This window comes from Scleropages formosus, chromosome 11 (assembly GCF_900964775.1).
Source record: "Scleropages formosus chromosome 11, fSclFor1.1, whole genome shotgun sequence".
Lineage (NCBI taxonomy): Eukaryota > Metazoa > Chordata > Actinopteri > Osteoglossiformes > Osteoglossidae > Scleropages > Scleropages formosus.
In genome coordinates this window covers 20809235-20829113 of record NC_041816.1, presented here as the reverse complement: position 1 = coordinate 20829113, position 19879 = coordinate 20809235, and the positions used below count along the sequence as shown (strand labels likewise).

The 19879-nt window shown below is 44.0% G+C and overlaps 1 protein-coding gene across 2 annotated transcripts; it reads right to left on the bottom strand.

Annotated features, from left to right (window-relative positions):
* Positions 1-5241: 5241 nt before the first annotated feature.
* LOC108940777 (neuronal acetylcholine receptor subunit alpha-3-like) lies at positions 5242-16362 on the bottom strand. Of its 2 annotated transcripts, none has more exons than XM_018763132.2 (6): positions 16110-16362; positions 15081-15220; positions 11839-11883; positions 7620-7729; positions 6313-7426; positions 5242-6016 (listed from the first exon to the last, which is right to left on the bottom strand). In XM_018763132.2, exons 1-6 carry the CDS (start codon positions 16171-16173, stop codon positions 5888-5890), a joined length of 1602 nt encoding a protein of 533 aa, XP_018618648.1. In that variant the 5' UTR covers positions 16174-16362; the 3' UTR covers positions 5242-5887. The 2 variants fall into 2 exon arrangements, with proteins under 2 accessions (XP_018618648.1, XP_018618649.1); XM_018763133.2 differs by lacking the exon at positions 16110-16362 and adding an exon at positions 15309-15330.
* Positions 16363-19879: the final 3517 nt, after the last annotated feature.

The window sequence follows — 19879 nt, the reverse complement described above, 5'->3', positions numbered from 1 at the left end:
AAGTGTGAGTTACGGTACAAGGAATATACTTACACATGAGTAGTAACAGGACACACATAGCTGCATTGATGATAGAAAACCAGTCTGAGATGTCTTTGCTTAATGTAGTCTTGCTTATTTGTGTGTGTGTGTCTGTGTATATATTTTTAAGCTAGAGGGGGGCGCGGTGGCGCAGCGGGTTTGACTGCGTTTGTGGCTATTCACTATTATTATTCTGGTTGTGTTTGAAATTAATTATTAGATAATTAAATTTAAAAAATTAAATTATTGATTTATTCTGACATCGGGGGGTGCGGCGGCACAACGGGTTTGGCCTGTGCCTGCTCTCTGGTGGGTCTGGAGTTCGAGTCCCTCTTGGGGTGCCTTGTGACGGACCGGAGTCCCGTCTTGGGTGTGTCCCCTCCCCCTCCACCCTTATGCCCTGTGCTGCTGGGTGAGGCTCTCGTTTGCCAAAACCCCACTTAGGACAAGCGGTTTTGGTCAATGTGTGTGTGTGTGTATTCTCAAGCATAAAAAAACTGCTTAAAAAGTACTCTACACCAATTCTATGTGCAGCAACCAATGCAATGTATGCTGGTTTCAATGGTGGCATCAGGCAATCTGACAGTACTTGAAGAATACTGTGTCTGCAACTATATTTCTTCATCTGTTTGTGAAATGCACTTCGTTTTCTCTGAGTTGTGCATCACTTTGGAGAAAAGTGTCTGCTAAATGTAAATATAAGGTGCTGATTGATTAAAAGTGTAAATGTAATCAGGTGGCACAAAACTGCTGTAACTATGGAATTTCTGGATTAATGGGTGTACATATAATCTTTGGTCACATCAGTCACCTTGTATTCACCTAAAACAGCATATTGAATTATAATCAGCTATCAAAATTGACCTGAATAAAATTTGAACCTGGCATGAACTCCAGCAACAACACCTTGGGCTCCCCCATCAGAATTCTAGTGGCCTTCCTGAAACCCTGACCTACATCTGCCAATGAGGACTTTAAATCGGAAGCCCAAAGTCATTGTCTTTTCTGAGTCTTGCATGCTTCCTTTGCAAACCATGTTCCCGTTGATCTGCTCAAATGTGAAAGCCCTAGTGTATTTTTTACCTGTCTTGACTCTCCTCCTGAGTACCTTTTTTGGTTTGTGCCTGAAGTTTTGTTTGCGCTTGAAGATCTGCACCATCATTGCTGTAAATTACTGTACTGTAACCCTGGAGTTAAGTCTCCTTCTCCTATCGAGTCTGTGTGGAACCAATCGGTACGGCTTTTCTGAAACAGGCCGTTTACGAGCTTGCTGCCCATGCGTATCCAAAGCACCATCAGAACACCTAATCTTTCTGCACGTTGATGACTCAAAATGACCCTCCTTCTACATACCTGAGCACTGTGTGCAAAATGAAGAATGCTGCAGCCTTCTTGGTATGTACCTCCGACCACAGTAGAGCACTGATAATAGAGACAAGCCCTGCAGGAAGAAGAGAGATGCTGTGTTTTAAATAAGTCATGTGCTTGTTCTGACTTCACTGGATGCAAAATGATTATTATTGTCACATAATGTTACTGTGGGGCGAGCATCAAACATTTTATAAAATGAGGACTTTACAATTGTTTCGTCATGGATCAGTTATAAATTAGTTCCTCCTGTGCTGAATGTTGTCGTGCATTCAGTGGTTTCTACATGTTAGGTAGTCACATAGGGATCAGATTTATATTCTCATAATTGCACTTTTATTGCAATCTAAAATTATTATTATTTTTTCCTAAATCACACTTAATGGCGTGTGAGAGAGAGAGAATGAATAAGAGTGTGTGATCAACCCGTGATGCACTGCTGCCGTATCCAGGGTGCACCCTACATTGTCCCCTAGTGTTCAAGGTAAAGATTGGTAAAGATTCCAGACCACCACTAAAACGCTTTAGATAAACTGTTATTGATGATGGATGGGTGGAAAGCCTAGTAAAACTAATAACTTGTCTTGATAACTCAAGGGAGGGGCTTTTAAAGCAACATACACATGGACTTACACTCCTGATGTCGATCATAGCCAAAATGATCATATTTCATGTGAGATTTCGGTTACAGCTAAGGTTTGGACTAGGAATATGATAACCGTTAGGGTTTTAAACAATTCACCAATCAAAACTTGTGCCTAAGATGAAGCCTTTCTGTTTTCATTTGCACTTCTGCATATGTTAATTTAGAAACCCTTTCCTTTACACACACACAACATCTGAAGCCACTTATACCATACAGGGTTGCAGGGAGCCAGAGCCTAACCCGGCAACACAGGGCATAAGGCTGGAGGGGGAGAGGACACACCCGGGGGGATGCTAGTCTGCTGTAAGGCACCCCAAGCAGGACTTGAACCCTAGACCCACTAGAGAGAAGGCCCTGGGCAAACCCGCTGCACCACCACACCACCATGCCACTGCCCCTTTTCCTTTATTCCCGTATATTATTTTTATTAGCGTGCATCTAAAGTGAGGCAGCTTTCTAAATATATAATGAATACAATAGAGCAATTAAATATTATGGATGGACAATAAACTAATATTTCCTATAGGTTGTAAGAGAAGGAGCCGCATATACTTATACAAATGTCTTGGGAGTTTTGTTTAAAGTATTACCAAACACAGGCTGTTTACCCAGTTTTAAAATTACAGGCTTAACTGCATGTGACTACTTTCCTGTGTTTTAAAAGTACATGCTATGTTTCATTTGGACTATCTTCCCTGCCAGATGCACTTTTATTTTGAGTAAACCAAATTACTGCAAGAAATGAGAGTAGGTAATGCAATTATTTCACCATGACCATATATTATTTATGGCTATAACCTCACAAACGACAAGTCTTTCTGGCCCCAGTCTAGATTCATTGTACCACATATGCTTACAATCTCATCAGCCGTGTATAACAGTGTTTTGGACCTTTGTGATAACTGAATAATTAAATAATGGTCCATCTACCGCAAACAAAATGATATGAGTGAGTTAGAGTTGCATTTGTCTGCAGTATATGTTAAATGTTGGAAAATTTTTCAGTACAATTAACTTAATACAACTAACAAAACATTAAATAAATTGTAAGCAAGTCATTCTAGAAAAAAAAATTCTGATTAAAGAATAATTAATGGAGAATTTTAGTATGATTTTCTGCCTGTTTCTGACTTTGCTGTACTTTTCTGTTGTACTGCACAACTGCTTCCGAACACATTTTTAAATTTCAAATGTTTAGTAGATAAAGCAACTTTCAAACTTTCCATTAGCTACTGACAACAGCATGAGAGTGGCAGATAACCTATGAAAAAGAAAGACCAGGGTGGTCTTAAGAGCGCTGATATACAGATGCAATTGATATGAACCTTCATGGTTTGTGCAACGCTGACTTACCTCGACTGGCAGGAATGAAAATAAACTATATGCGAGTGCTGAAGAAACAGAGAAATTAATATTACTCGTAAGATTTTTAGCATGTTTTGTGTGATTAGTCTTTTGTAGTAAACAAAGACCTGAGAAATTAGTCTCTTCTGTGCTGAAGGCTGTGGCGCATTCAGTGGTTCCTTCATGTTAGATCTTTGCGTTGGGATCGCAGACTCTATTTTCTCTTCTCAGGTCAATAACCCTTTCATAACTTATGGAATCCAACAGTATTCAAAATGTCCTCCTTTTAACTTTGCGATGTGGAAAAACCTTCCGTTTTAAGATGCATTTATTCGCTGTGTCTAGGAGCTTTGGCGGTGAGCTACACAGCAGTCTGTGGTGCAGAAAGCCTTGGCCTTTGGCACTGCATACATAACTCTGAGTGCAGCTGCTAACCATGTTTACGTCCTACCACTATGTCAAAGATTCAATTTCCCTAAGAGTGAAAAGTACTGATGTTCTCACACGGTGATGAATTTTCCAAAGGGTAATGCTTGGTCCACTCCGACTTGTAATGAGGGATCTAACCTCCTCGGCTGAACCGCAGCCAGGCCCATCATGCAGGATGAGCAGTTGAGTACCTCTGGACCTTCGATTCAATTAGAGGCCACTGATTCAGCACATGTGGCAGTTTTTAAGGCAATAGGGTCATTAACCACTGGACTCCCCAGCCGTCCCATCGAGATACCCTGTTCAAAGTCGAAATTCGCGTTGGGAGTTTAACGTGCCATTTGTTCTCGGAACTATAGATGTGTAGTCGGTGCACTAACCACAGCTGTGAAACAAGGACAGAAACATATTAATTCAGAAAGCATAAGGCCATGTTATACAGAGAGTCGGGCACTGGGTGCAAGCTTTTCTGACAGGAGTGCTTTAGAGGAAACAGTGAGCACTTGGACATTTTTCGTAGAAATTCCACGTATGTGCAGGTTTGGCCTTTATGGTGGGTTAATAGTTTACAGATGTGCTTTGGCCTTAACAGCTGTAAGCTGGCAGGTGGTGAAATTAAAATTTGATTGTTAAAATAGATGGTCAGCTCTGACACAGTCAGCATGGACAGGTAAGCAGCTTGTCTGAGGTGTGAGGGAGACTTGGTTAAGTGAGGCTGGGAACAGGAGCGCTTTCACAAGTAGCCTGGGGCTGGTGGTGCGTTGGCTGATTTTGTTGCTTTTTTTGGTCGTTGCCTGTTCATCAGTCCCTCCTGATAGTGCATGGATGGACTAATGTGTTATAACAACATCTATAATAATATTAAGATGTGAAACACAGATAAGAAGCTAACAAATTGCTCTAAATAAAACTTATGACAGTACTACACCACTTGGGGCTGTAGGTGGCACAGCGGTTGGAACTGTAACTTCTGGATGGGGAGGTTGTAGGTTTGAATTCCATCTCTTACTGTAACACCCCTAAGTAAAGTCCTTAGCCTACATTGCTCCACTAAAAATTAAACAAATGGAGAGAAAAGCATGTACTGATCTTTTGCGTTCTTGCTAGTCTTAAATGAAACAAGTACCTTACTGCACTCCCTAGGACACCTAAATTGACATGAACGCAAAATGAAAGCAGACAAGCAGGATATGTTCATCACTTCCAGGTATCGTGGCTTTCAAACCGAAAGACTAACTGCAGCAGAGCCAGCACTTCCTCGCTAAACTGAAGAATTAAGTTTACTGTGGTCTGGACAATGTTCGATGTAAATCCCGTGTCATCGTGAGGAAAGCACTGCTGCCTTAGAAAAGCAAGAAGACAGTAAATACAAAGCAATATCTGCTTTATTTTTTCAAAATTAGCTATATATACAGAGCACGTGGGGGGAAACGGAAGCTTTTATTTAGTCCGAAAAACTATAAAAATGAATAAACAGAAAGTGGCGTGTTGCAAGCTGCTGAAGACTTTAATTTTGCATTTTAAAAAATTAACTGGTGTAAAATTAAACAAAGTGTAACATGTGATCCTGAACTTTACCCTTTTTTTTCCTCCATATTTTCTTGAGAAAATGTCGTAAATAAAATCCAACAATTGTGTTGCCCAGAAAGAATGAAACAAAGTCAATAACCCAAATCTAAACTTGCTTCAAACATGTCATGGAAATGGACTCTACTCCGCTGTTGTTTCTGTGGGTTACCATTGTACGCTAAGAATTTTTACAATACGGCATAGAAAGACAAGTAATATAGTGTACAAGGAGGGTGTTTCTCCTAGTCTCAATAAATTTAAAAGCTCAGTGGCTTGCAGCAGTTACTGCATATAAAGTCTACATATAACACTAAACAATCCTCTACTACAGTATACAGTAAAATGAAGCCCCTTCTACGGGGTCTTAGACTGCAACCTCAATTTTATTTTTTTTACACGAGACCTCGTTCTGATTCTAGATTGTAGCTGTGTGACCCCGTATGAATTCCGCACACCAGCTGCATTTGCGATTTCAAAAACTGGCTTCTGCTTCCGCACAGTCTGTACGTGTCAAATGTCCTCTCCCATTAAGAGAGGCTGGAGGAAGAGGCCTGCAGTTCCCAGAATGCAGACCAGAATAAAAACCCACAGGAAGATCCTGTCAATCACCATAGCCACGTACTTCCAGTCATCTTGAACCTAAAACACAGGAAATGAGGAGGTGATCATCAAGGTTGCCTTGCCTCTTGAGTAGTCTCTAGAATGTCACAGGAAATGTCAAGGAAAATGGTGCTGGATATATTGGACATGCTCTGTCCCACTGACTGGACCCAATTATATGCAACGTTCCACCACCAGAGGTGTGCCAGTTGGCTGCAAGGCTGAATCCCGGTTACCTTCTGTTCCTACACTTCATCCACCCCTCTACACATCATAATTATGTGTCACTGGAATCCACCAAAGCAACTCAACTCAACTCAATATGAGTCACTCACCTCTTTGGCTTCATTCTGTAGTCTCATGTTCTCGGCGATGTACTTAACGCTTTCAATAGCGTCCCGTACCTCTTGCGAGAGGGTGGGCAGGGACAATTTTCCACCCTCCAAGGACTCTGAGCTGGAGCAAGAGCTTCCGTTACCACCGATCCCGGTGATGGTGCCCAGTCCACGCACGATGCCCCCGCCCCCATCAGCCGGGAGCTTGGTAGATCTCTGCCGCCAGCAGCAGTTGCAGCGTCCCTCCCGGCACAGGAAGCTTGAGCCGGCCTTGGTGGCATCGCGGTTGAGGTTGTTGAGGTTGCAGAGCTCGGTGCTGAGGAGAAGGTGCTGGTGCTGGTGTAGGCCCCCGCTCAGATTGTGCTGTTTTGGGGGTGGTGGCGAGTGAGGAGGTGGGGGGATGGGATCCCTCTCTGGCCGGGTCATAAACATCACCCTAGGCAGCATCCCCAGGAAGACGTGACGCACCCAGGCAGGCATGGTGTGCGTCTTGGGTGTGCGGTAGTGTACATTGAGCACAAAGACAGTGATGACAATAGAGAGGGTCACAAAGATCATGGTGAAGAGGAGGTACTCGCCAATGAGTGGAATGACCAGCGAGGTGGAGGGGATGGTCTCGGTGATGACCAAGAGGAACACGGTAAGGGAGAGCAGCACAGAGATGCACAGAGTGACCTTCTCGCCGCAGTCTGAAGGCAGGTAAAAGACCAGTACAGTAAGGAAGGAAATAAGCAGACAGGGGATTATCATGTTTATTGTGTAGAAAAGTGGAAGCCGGCGGATATAAAGAGAGTACGTGATGTCGGTGTAGATCTCCTCACAGCAGTTGTACTTGATGTCATGCTTATACCCTGGGGCATCAATGATCATCCATTCGCCGCTCTCCCAGAAGTCCTTCAGGTTGATGGTTGAGCCGATTAGGACCAAGTCGATCTTGGCCTTGTCGTAAGTCCACGAGCCAAACTTCATGGTGCAGTTCTGGTAGTCAAAGGGGAAGTAGGTCACATCAATTTTGCAGGAGCTCTTGAAGATGGCAGGTGGAATCCACGTGACATCTCCATTGTAGCGTAGCAAGGCCTTGGTCTTGTCATCCACCTGGAAGTCTCCCACTGCACTGTGCAGGAAGAACAGCAAGGTCTTACTGGCATTCAGTGCTTAACTTTTATTTTTTGGACAAAGCCGGACAGTACAATGGCAGGAAGAACATTATTCTGTAGGCTTTCTTCAACTTAATATGAAAACATAGAAGCAGAGCATACAGGTCGTCACACAGGGTTACCACTAACTCCAGCGCTTCGTGGACTTACTTATTATAGAGAACGATGTCTGGTTTCCAGATTCTGTTTGATGGCACCCGAATGAATTCTACTCCACCGAACTCTTTGGGATCCCACCTCAGTTTGTAGTCATTCCAAATCTGCAAAGTTAGAAGTTAAAGAAAAGAAAAGAAATTTATCACTATAACCACATTATTACCACAACCACCTGTAACGTTATTAACCTCAGTTTACAATTGAGTATAATAATATATAATATGTATTATAGTATTTATATGATAATCTATAGAAATACTATAATACATAAATAGGTTAATGTAGTAAACAATATGCTCCAGTAGTTTCAAAAATAGTTTAGACAACACATAAATGTCAACAAATAGATGGAAAGTACATCATTCTTCCAAACGGAACAATCACTCTCGGGTTTCAGGGTTCAAGTACTTTTAAACATGTAATAATTAGAAAGTTTACACCGAACCTGAAAAATACACCGACGATGTTCAAGATCAAATGTAAATAGGATGGCCGGAACGCTGTCGATAAAACAGATCTTTGTCTTGTGAGCATTACAAAGGGAGGATTAGTTTTATCTTACTTTTGCATTTATTCTTTCCACAGATACTTTTCTCCAAAGCGACTTCCAGTGAACACTATGTAGTGTCACCAGCCCACACCTTTTTGACGCAAGGTGACTTACGATGGGTCGCTCAGACACACACCAGTGAAACGCACTTTCTTTCTATCTGTTTCTCTCTGGGTCATTTTAGAGTCACCAGTCCACCTGAACAGCATTTGGACTATGGGAGGAAACCAGAGCACCCAGAGGAAACCCATGCACGCATGAGAACATGCAAACAGAAAAGAAAAGTGACTTTGCAGGCACAGAAGTTCTTTTTTGTATTTTCAGCAGTCACAGGAGACATGCCATTTGCTTATATTTTGTTCACAGACAGACATCAACGATTGAAAATATAAATCTTATTAGGTAGGGGGACCACAATATACCCAGAGTACACACACACATTTTCAGAACCGCTTGTCCCATACGGGGTCACGGGGAACCAGAGCCTACCCGGTAACACAGGGCGTAAGGCCGGAGGGGGAGGGGACACACCCAGGACGGGACGCCAGTCCGTCGCAAGGCACCCCAAGCGGGACTCGAACCCCAAACCTACCGGAGAGCAGGACTGCGGTCCAACCCACTGCGCCACTGCGCTACCGCACCCCCCATATACCCAGAGTACTGAATACAAAAGTCAGGTTATGTAGTGGGTAGCTGAAAACTAAAAAATATTTTAAAAAAATCCTGTGGCGAACACCAGAAGCTCAGTCCGTAAGTATGTGGATGACCGAAGGGCATCCAGCGTACCGTGACATGAGTGGATGCTCCTCTGGAAGTTATGATAAACGGCGCCACGTGACAATACCTGCGCTATAGTGAAACCTCTTGACCTTGAGCCTTCGCTCTATGTAGGTGGACATATTTGCAATTTCTGTACCTGAATGTTGCTGTGACCTCGTGCTCTTCACGAAACTAAAAAAAAAAACCCTTAGCACACACAAGTGTCTTGAGGTCAAGCCGTATGCACTTAGTATAGTGCTTAAGTAGATGATGATAATGTCATGCTGCTTAGTTCCAACAGAGCACATACTGTTCCGCTGTTTTCACTTTCCTACATTTTCTACATTCCCCCGAAAGGAAATCCCTTTTCATGAGTGTGTCCACTAGGCAACAACATACAATAATAATTGGAAGTTTTGTACAGCTAGATAGCTGATTATTTTCTGGAGAACCTAACCCGTACGGCAGAAGTGCTCCTTTGAGGCTCTTAAGCTTTAACATTCACGTCACCGAGACCGTTTCCTCCATGCGCTCCGCAAGCCGATTCTATAAATCATTCCCTCTTTTTAACAGGCAGAATGAGACGTTTTTATTTGCCGATTACACCGTTCTCGCTGTGAGGAGCTTTATAGCTTTGACCTTTCCGCGTGCCTTTCCGAGCCAAACGCGGAGAAGTGGAGCATCCGCGGCGTCACCGGTGCCGCACATTTGTCGCCTGACACGTGTCTCAGCTGCTGGAACTCGCATCTGATTTTCTGAAGCCAGAGCTGCCGAGGTTCTCCACTTCTCATTCCGATTGGCGGCCAATCAGTCCCTGGCTGCAGTCGTTAATTAATTAACAGCACAAACAATTCATTTATTTGATTAATTACTCAAAGAAAAAAATATTCTTTTTTTCGTGAAAATTGCGTTTTTGTGATGCTGCATATTGTTTTGACAGTTTTTTTTAAGCCTTGAGATGATATCGTGCTTTGGTTTTTAACATTCCTCTTTAAAAGCTCATCGCACTGGGTTTGGTGTCTTTGAGTAGCCCTTTTCTTTCCTGTTCTTATATTGTACTTTTCTCATTTTATATAATGTATATAATATGTCTAGGTAGCTCACTGAACTGCTCTATGCAGTAATAACTGTTTATGTTATTTACCTAATGAGTTGCGCACTGTTTCTCAGTTTCTTTACATTTTGCAGCTGAACATGCATGATCAGTAAGAAGGGTAAAGACAATGGTGACAAGGCATCATCGGTTATAAAACTTGTATTTTATACATCCTTGCAAATATGCTAAATACAGAGGGCTTCCACTATTATCAGAATTCAGTATATTTTACATTTATTGCTTTAGCTTGTCTCCAAAGCAGCTTGCAGTGTTAAAGTACTTACTATTATTTACCCATTTTTAGTGGGGCAATTTAGGGTGAGCATCTTACTCAGGGGTACTATGGCCAGAGGTGGGATTCAAACTTGCAACCTTTGTGCCCCTAGGCAGCAGTACCAACCACTACACTATGAGTTACCCCAAATAATGTTTGCACATTTATCTCACTCTTTCCTATAACACAAATTACAATGTTAATATACCTACAGTTATTTACCCATTCATACAGTGGGGTAATTATTACTGGAGCAATTTAGGGCAAGTTATTTGCTCATAGATACTACGGCCAGAGGTGGGATTCAAACCTGCAACCTCTGGGTCCAAACGCAGCAGCTCGCACTACTATGCTACCAGTTGCCCCTCCTAAAACCCTTTTTAAATTAAAAATTTATATTTGTGGAGAGGGGGTGCGGTGGTGCAGTGGCGCAGTGGCGCAGTGGGTTGGACCGCTGTCCGGTGGGTCTGGGGTTCGAGTCCCGCTTGGGGTACCTTGCGACGGACTGGCGTCCCGTCCTGGGTGTGTCCCCTTCCCCCTCAGGCCTTACGCCCTGTGTTGCCGGGTAGGCTCCGGTTCCCCGTGACCCCCGTACGGGACAGGCGGTTCTGAAAATGTGTGTGTGTATTTGTGGAGATAGAAATATGGAGAAATGTTATCTGAGGGGTTGTTAACTCAGTGTTGTTTTTCACCAGCATTTTTATTCCTGGACACTGTGCGGCTAACTATTTACTTCGCCTTACCGCTGGATGGCGCTATATCTACAGTAAAGGGCGTTCCTCTGTGCAGCGGACAATCCCTGTGCGGTGGGAGCAGCACACGGGCACATTGTTTGTCCTGTTACATCAACAAAATAATACATCTAAAAACACTATCAGGGCTCTGTCAAATTACTCACGTCTCTCATACCAGGTGGCGGCTCACTGCAAAAAATGGTGCACATGTTCATTTCTGCATTTTAAAATGCAATCATTAGAACGCAGTGTAAACACGAGATTCCCAAATGACCCGTAAATCAAAGCTTCAGGGAGATTTCAGAGGACCCTAGTAAAACATGGTAAGTTGTATATGTGGGAAAATTACAAGAATACACTTAGAAGACCTACTGGCAAGTCTTTTGACAAGTAAAACAGGTTACGTTGCCTAAGACAGCTCTACAAAAAAAAAAAAAAAAAATCAGCTCTACCATTTACCTTCTCTATCAGTGATTGACCTCCAATTTTATGGATGATACTTTCAAAAATGAAAAAAAAAATCTAAATAAAATGCTAAAATCTATAACTAAAAGCTTAGTGCTTATGAATATTTAAAGGTGTTTAGATACATACCCTATTGGAAATTTTATTGCATGAAAATGCCAACAGAAATAATAACAATTAAGATCAATGAGCAATGAAATGCTGGAAAATGTTAAGGGGGGGGGGGGGGGGGGGGGGGGGGGGGGGGGGGGGGGGGGGGGGGGGGGGGGGGGGGGGGGGGGGGGGGGGGGGGGGGGGGGGGGGGGGGGGGGGGGAAAGAAAAAAACAAAACTTACATGTCTGAGCCACAGGTTGGTTTCCATGATTTGGTTAACCTCATCCTGGAAACAGAGATTAATTTATCCATAAATGACACAGAGCCGGAAGATGGAACACGTTCATCCTGCACTGCATTAATGAATGGTGGTGGGGGTGGGGGGGGGGGGGGGGTGTTGTCAGAAGCAATTACTCTCTGAAAACCCACACCACATAGCCGTCTGCGTCCGCAGCCTGAGCTGGGAGGAAGCAGGGCGGATGAAGGGGTGGGGGGCAATGCTGCGAAGAGAGCAAGAGCTATTCGGGATCAAGGGACAGGAAGCCTAGAGGGCAGAAGACGGAAGGGGCAGGACACCTCCGAGCGGACCACCTGAGCCCTTCGGCCCGGCGGCGCGACGCACATGGCGGCTGCTTTCCGCAGGCGCCATGTGTCCGAGCAGAGGGAACTGAACTGTAGCACCGCACCCCGCTCGGAGGGACATGGCCCTTATTTCTGGGGTGGAGACCCTCCCCTCATTGCCAGCGACAGGAGCAACTGAGTTCAAAGCTCAGAGGTGCCATAACTGCTCATACGGTCACTTCACTCCACAGGCCACAGACCAGACAGGCTTTGGTTCAGACGGTATGATCTGCAACACTGGTCTGTGCCCCTGAAATAGCAAATGAAATATCACTTAGGTCACGAACCTTTGCAGAATGTCTAAGGTGTAGAGTTCAATGATGATAAGAGCTTCCAGGGGTGTGTGTGTGTGTGTGTGTGTGTGTGTGTGTGTGTGTGTGTGTGTGTGTGTGTGTGTGTGTGTATGCAGCTTTTTACCGCAAACTGCATGTTCAACACGTTTTAACAAGACAAACTTTAAAGAACATCTATTTTGCTCTATGTGCAGCAAATGTTATGGAATATTTTACAGTCATATTTCTGAGGAAATGCATAAGCCTACATGATATTTACTTATTGTTCCACACTTTTCTACAAAGCAACTTACAATGTTAAGCTACCTAAAATAATTTACCCATTTATACAGCTGGGTATTTTTTACTGGAGCAATTTATGCTAAGCACCTTGCTTAAGGGTACTAGAGCCGTAGATGGGACTCAAACCAACGATATTTGGGTTCAAAGGCAGCAGCGTTAACCGATACAGTACAAGCTGCTCCCTGGCACTGATGTTAACCTAGTAAAATGGTGGCATGGTGGTACAGAAGGTATCACCGGTGCCTCACAGGTCCTGGGCCGTGGGTTCGGATGCAAGTCCAAAACCGGTTTAATGTGTGCGGTGATTGGATCTTCTTTGCTGCTGACGTGGGTTTCCTCCCACAACTCAAAGACGGGTTTTTGGGTCAACCGGTGACTCTAAATTGCACTTTGTGCATGTCTATGTGTGTGTGAGTGAACAAGTGTGTGTGATCACCCTGTGATCACCTACCTAGGGTGCACCCTGCCTTGTGCCCTAGTGCTCAAGGTAAAGACTGGCTCCAGACCACCACTACCCTACATTAGATATGAAGACTAGTCGCTTGTCTAGATCACCCAAGGGAAGTGAACCAACATACATACGGCCTGAAACCCCTGATGCGGACACCCAATTGATATTTGATGTGAGCTGATCAGCGTTTCTTCTCCACGCAGCGAAGCAGGGTTTGTCGAGTACGGTAGCAGGATGTAAATAAGTCCATCGATCAAAAAGCCGCCACTTGTTTTGCGTTTCAACAGACGCAAGGGTAAATTATAGTATTTTCCAGTGTTATATTGCTCTTAAGAAATGAGCTCGTTTGGATGACAGCCCAGCCCTTGAAGACAGGCACTCCATTTAGGACGTTCATGAGAAGCGCGAGAGACGTGCGGCGGGAGCAGATATGTCGTACCGAATAAGCTTCCTTTTCGCTCCGTGCTCTCGCACCAAAAATTGTGCCGGTATATTGAGTGACGTTGTTCTTAGTGTAATTTGACAGCTTTTCGAGATCTTCAAAAGACAAGAAGCTTCAAGCTTTCAGAAAAGGACTTTGTTGAAACAAGAAGGTTTGTTTTCTGGTGTTTCTCATCATCCGTGCCACTTTAATGGGGGGTTAGGGGCGGCACATTTTTTTTTGGATTCTCCCGGTTTCTGTACTGCTCTCCTTGGCTTCTTTAATTATAAGTATTTCAAATATTTAGGATCTCTGCTCTCGATAATGTGAGGGTGTCGACATCAACGTTACTGTGATGACACCGTTTTGTCTCTCACACCCTAGGCTTCTCGCTTTGTGCCTGATCTCCGGAGACAGAACCTTTTAACTGAAATGTCTCCAAACCCAAAAGGACAAGAGCTGAGACCATGTGACTAGCATTTGGTACACTTTGCATTCACTGCAAGCCTTAGCCTTCGCTGCCTCCCATGCTCGAGGAGCACTCTTGGGTCATCCTGGTTCTCCGTCCTGCTCAGACGGGGGGTGACCGCCGGCCCGCCGGGGCACCAGGTGCTCATCAGAAGTGGCAGTGATTGAGTGACGGAGTGGACGGTTCGCCGAGTAGGGAGGGGAACTCGAGGAGGAGGGGGGAGCCCGGAGAGCTGACGCTTCCCATCTCCTCCTACTCGATCTCCCAAGCGCACGATGACAAGCGCAACTAAAACCAAATTTGGACACAGCCCAATCTGACAGGGTTCCCCGCTCTGGGCCACTGAGATGTATGTATCTTGCACGATTCAATATCCAATTTTACTGCTCCACATCTACGTCTTTGTCCTTCCGGTGGAATCAAATTTGTCCAGTCCCAACCCCGAAGTCCCGATCACCTTTTGCCATGAGGTGTTGTGCTGCTCCCAAAAACGAGCCCAGTCTTACATTTCTCCAAAGTAACATAAAACGTTAAGTGATCCACAATGATTTACCCATTAATACAGCTGGGTAGTTTCTCCTGGGGCATTTCAGGGTAAGTACTTTGCTCAGTGGAACTATAGCACCAGGTGGGATGAGCGTGCAACCTCCAAATCCAGCGGTTGAAGCTCTAACCACTATGCCACCCACTGCCCCTTCTTTTAGGAATTCCTTCATTGTGGTAGGAAACCTTCTGCTTGATGGTTTAGGCAGGTAATGTTAGCTTACTGACACAGCCAAGGTCGTCCCCAGACACTACAATTCGCAGCTCTGTGGGAAGACTGGAAATACTCATTAGGGCAGGACTGGGGGGAATGGGGTTAGGGTTGCGGTTGGGATTAGTTTTGGGGTTAGGGTTAGACCGATGGATGATTGGGGCTGGGCAGAGGTCAGTTGCGTGCACATACCACTTTCACCAGCTGAGACATGGACACCTCGAACTGCACGATGACCGGGTCCGACACATTTTCCACGGGCCGGATGTACTGGTTGTACTTGGAGAAGATGACCGAGAAAAGCCTGTGCTCAGCCTCAGAGCAAGACGCTCCTGGAAAAGAGGGGGATTATTTACCCCAAAGTCAAAAAAGGGGTGCAGTCACTCTCCTTTCATTCTACAAATCATTTTCTCTTCTTACTTTACACTTGGTTGTTTTTCTTTGGTGTTTTTGCTTTGACTTCTGCGTGCGAGTTGCCCACTATCATCCTGTCCCCTGCTCTTATTTGCAGAGCTCAAATAACCAAATAACGGTCCTTCCAGCTTTAACCCTCTACGCCCCAAGAGCCCCAACAGTTCGTTTCCCACCTCTGGGGGAAAAAAAAATAAAATCCAAAACCAATCGATGTTTTTAATATCGACACCAAGTTCTATAGCTCAAAAAACAAACAAACAAAAAAATGCAAACATGATGAATACAAAACAGTTCCAAAACCTTTCTTCACGACGCAACACTGTGGCTGGAATCCGCTTTTAAACACTGTTATATTCAGTTGTAGTTTAGTCACTGCTTCAGTCAAACCTGCAGTCTCGAACAAAAATCGCTCGATTAAAAAAAAAAAAAAAAAAACGTTTTTTTTTCCCGCGAGTCAGGAAAAAATACTTACCTCCCGTCTATCCGTAAACATTACATTCTACAACAGAATGAACGAGTTCCAAATGAATTAAAACAGGAGACTCCGCAAAATCATCATGGATGGAGCAGCAATATATCGCAGTATTAATTATAATATCAAACTTTTCAGTGTATTTTGTGGGGTAAATTTGAGCAGCAACAAAACAACATCACAGCACCATCATATTATTATTATTATAATAATTATTCAAGGAAGGTGCAACAAGTACCTAGCCTCCTAGCGCTCACGGTACTACTGCACTTTTCTTCGGCAGAGGACGAGTGTGAAGTGAATCGCAGAAAAGAAGCGCTGAACTCAGATCGTACCTGGGAGAAGCAGGAGGAGCAGAAGGGCGCAGGCAGGGAAACCGGAGCCCCGCTGGACCCGCATGTCTGTCGCTCCGTCCGTTCCTCCGTCAGTCAGTCCCTCAGTCAGTCAGTCAGTCAGTCAGTCCGTCCGTTCGTTCCGTAGTAGACGCGCGAGCAGCACCACGACACGAGTCCGCCGTTCGCGGGGAGCAGCGCGACGCCGATGAGCGCGCGACACACAGTGGTGTTCGGACAGTGCGCGCGCTGCCGGGGCGCGAGGACGCGTGCGGAGGGAGGGCGCGAGACCTGGCAGGAGGAAGTCGAACGCTGCCGCGAGCCCGAGCGACGCGGGGGGTCGGTTGGCTACTACTTGGTGGTGGAAATTCCACGATCGTAGCAGAACCTTCCCGATGTCCGTTTTCCCTCGTCTGAGCGGGGATGTCCGACACAATTATTGTCATCAATAATCAATAATCCATAATAACCGCTCGTTCGTTCCAACTCTGCACCCACTTTCGTTTCGCGCGGTAAATACACATGCACCCTTGCCTATTCACTATATCTGGTTGTGTTCGAGATGAATTATTACATTATTAAAATTAAAAAAATTAAGTTATTATTGCTTTATTCTGACATCTGTATTCAGGTTGTTAGAAAAAAAATCAACGTCACAACTGTGTACAGTGCTCAGCACCATGGTATTCTTACAGTGTCGGTTCTTGGTACCTTAATCATAACGGGTTCGAACCAACAACCTATGGAATAAGCTACTGGACAGCAGCTGTGAACGCTGCCATGGCCAGGACTTCAGTAATATCACTGGCACACTCACTTACTTATTAGATCAATTAATTAGTCCAGCTCAGTCTATGTGGAGTTTGCATGTTCCCCCTGTGTCTACAGAGCGTTCCTGCAGGTGCTCTGGTTTCCTCCCACACTCCACAGACATTCAGTTCATAGGAATCGACCACTCTGTATTACCTGCAGCTTGTGAATGTTTGTGTGTGGCTACCCTGTGACAATGATCAGTTGTCACACTTGTTCACGCCTGTGGCCTCGTTATACTGTTAAAAGCACTAGAACACCTAACTCCCACATTCTTTGAATCAACACATATAGCATCACTCACTGTACGCATGAATATGATGTGCAATATTTACTGTATGACAAAATTTGAATGCAGATTTATGTCCCACTCCTGTTATTATAAGTATGGTCAAACCTAAAACAGGTCTGTTAAGGCCCATGTGAGTAACACGTGAATAACATCAGTAATTGGTTTTACAGATACGATAAAATGTTTGCAAACCCCAACTGTCTCCAGGCCTGTATGAATATGCACATAGAATAGATGAGATACTTCCCTATGCTTCAATTTTGAAAGCATCAGCTGTTCCAGCCTGAAGAAATCGTACAGCAGATCAACTTTTACTCACAGCAACAAAGAAAAATTAGATGAAATTTTACGTTTTTTTTAGTTTAATTCAGGGGGGTGCGGTGGCGCAGTGGGTTGGACCGGGTCCTGCTCTCCAGTGGGTCTGGGGTTCGAGTCCCACTGGGGGTGCCTTGCGACGGACTGGCGTCCCATCCTGGGTGTGTCCCCTCCCCCTCCGGCCTTACGCCCTGTGTTGCTGGGTAGGCTCTGGTTCCCCGCGACCCCCATATGGGATGAGTGGTTCAGAAAGTGTGTGTGTGTGTGGTTTAATTCAAGCCTCTGCTGAGACATCAATTTGTTGCATATATAGTAGGTAATTTTTATCTCATCTTGTGAACAGTTGAACATATCCTCATAAATAGTGCTTGTATTTACATATCTTTATGTTACTTTATTTATCAGACACTTTTCTCCAAAGCGACTTCCAATGAGTTCTATGTAGTGTTATGAGCCCACACACCTTATTCACCAAGGTGACTTACGCTGCTAGATACACTACTTACACTGGGTCACTCATCCATACATCAGTGGAACACACTCTCTCTGTCACTCACACACCGTGAGTGAACCTCAGCAGCATGTCTTTGGACTGTGGGAGGAAACCCACACAGACACAGGGAAGAACATGCAAACTGCACACATACCGGCGAGGATGGAACCCACGTCTTCTTGCTGCGCTGCCTATACTGTATGTTTGCTAGCTGGTGACTAGGGGCAGGACTGATGGACATGCAGTCTCCCTCATGTGATTTAAAGCACCTAGAATGCGAATGGAAAAATACTGGACCTTTTTTTTTGGCCACATGCTGACCAATGTCTCTGAGAGCAATAGCCTGGACTACTGAGCCTGGTCCAGCATGGAGCCGCACCTGAGCAATTCCATCTGTTAGCCTGGGTGAACATCTGAAGGCCCTAGGTTCAGAACTGCGCCGTAAGTGTTTCCAGTTAAATGAACCTCGCGTTATTCTCACATCGCATAGACTGAGCTACTAGCTTATATAAAATCAATGTGCACAGATGCCTAGCTAATTACCATAAATTAAAATATTTAGAAGGAACCAGCTATGCAAATGTTTAAACTCACTAAGATCAGATGGGGTGTGATGTGAACGAATAGTTTTACACAACACCTAAGAAAAATTCAACTAAATAAGTGCATCATGTTGCTCAACCTTACTTAGTTGACTTTGCCCAACATAACTCAAAATGTTAAATAATAAGATTTGCAATGATTTATTAATTCATACACAAGGGCATTTTCACTGGAATAATTCATGCTACATTATTTGGTGACCTTGGTAGGAGTGTGTGATAAAACTCAGAGTTATTGATTAAAAATGACAAAAGTTGAATTATTTTTTGCAACATGAACGCAGGAGGGGGTCTCGCTGTGTTTGTTTCGTACACTTAACGATAAAAATGAGGGTAAAGCATCTTATAAGCTACACAAGAACTGGAGGTACTGGAATGGCACATCATCAAAAAGAACTGATGAATCTTTATTTCTATTCTGCAATGTGCTTCCCACTCCTTTCTTTGCAATCAATATCGTAATTATGCAGTATGCCAATCCTCAGCATAATGAAAGAGCAGGAACCTTTCATTGCAAAGATTTATTATGTGTAGATGAGAAGTTATAATTTATAAAAAATTGTAAATCACCATATTTAATGGTGTTGTTGAGTAGGGTCAGGATATTGTGTAGGTGTTGAGTAGAACTGTTGAGTACTCTTAGATGGGTATCACGGTGTATTGTTGTTGGCGGGGGGGTATTGGTGGTTAAGGGAGTGTAAAAAAAAATTCTAACAGTACTTACGATCTCATATGATCAGCAGAAACTGGACTCACGTGTTTATTGAGCTGATATGTGTGCAATTCCAACATAACACATATATTTTTGTAAATATAATTTCCCACTTCATTTTTCCTTAATTTTGTGCTATAAAAAAGCTGAGAAGCAAAAACTGTAGTATGCTGTCACTAAATTTGTTTTATTGTTTGTGAGGAAAAGTGTGTTATTCCAATATTGTTTAGTTACAGATATTGCAATCTAGATAATTAATCAGTGTGAGGAGAAGACCTCATATAGGCTGCACTCGCATTGCCCTATGCTTTTAACCGTCAAACCGCATAGTCATTAATTTTCTTTATGCTGCATCTCATCTATGTGCATATTAACTTTACATTTATTTATTTAGCAGACGCTTTTCTCCAAAGTGACTTCTAACGAACTCGAATGAACACCTTATTCACCGTGGTGACTTACACTGCTAGATACACTACTTACACTGGGTCACTCATCCATACATCAGTGGAACACACGCTCTCTGTCACTCACACACTATGGGGGAAC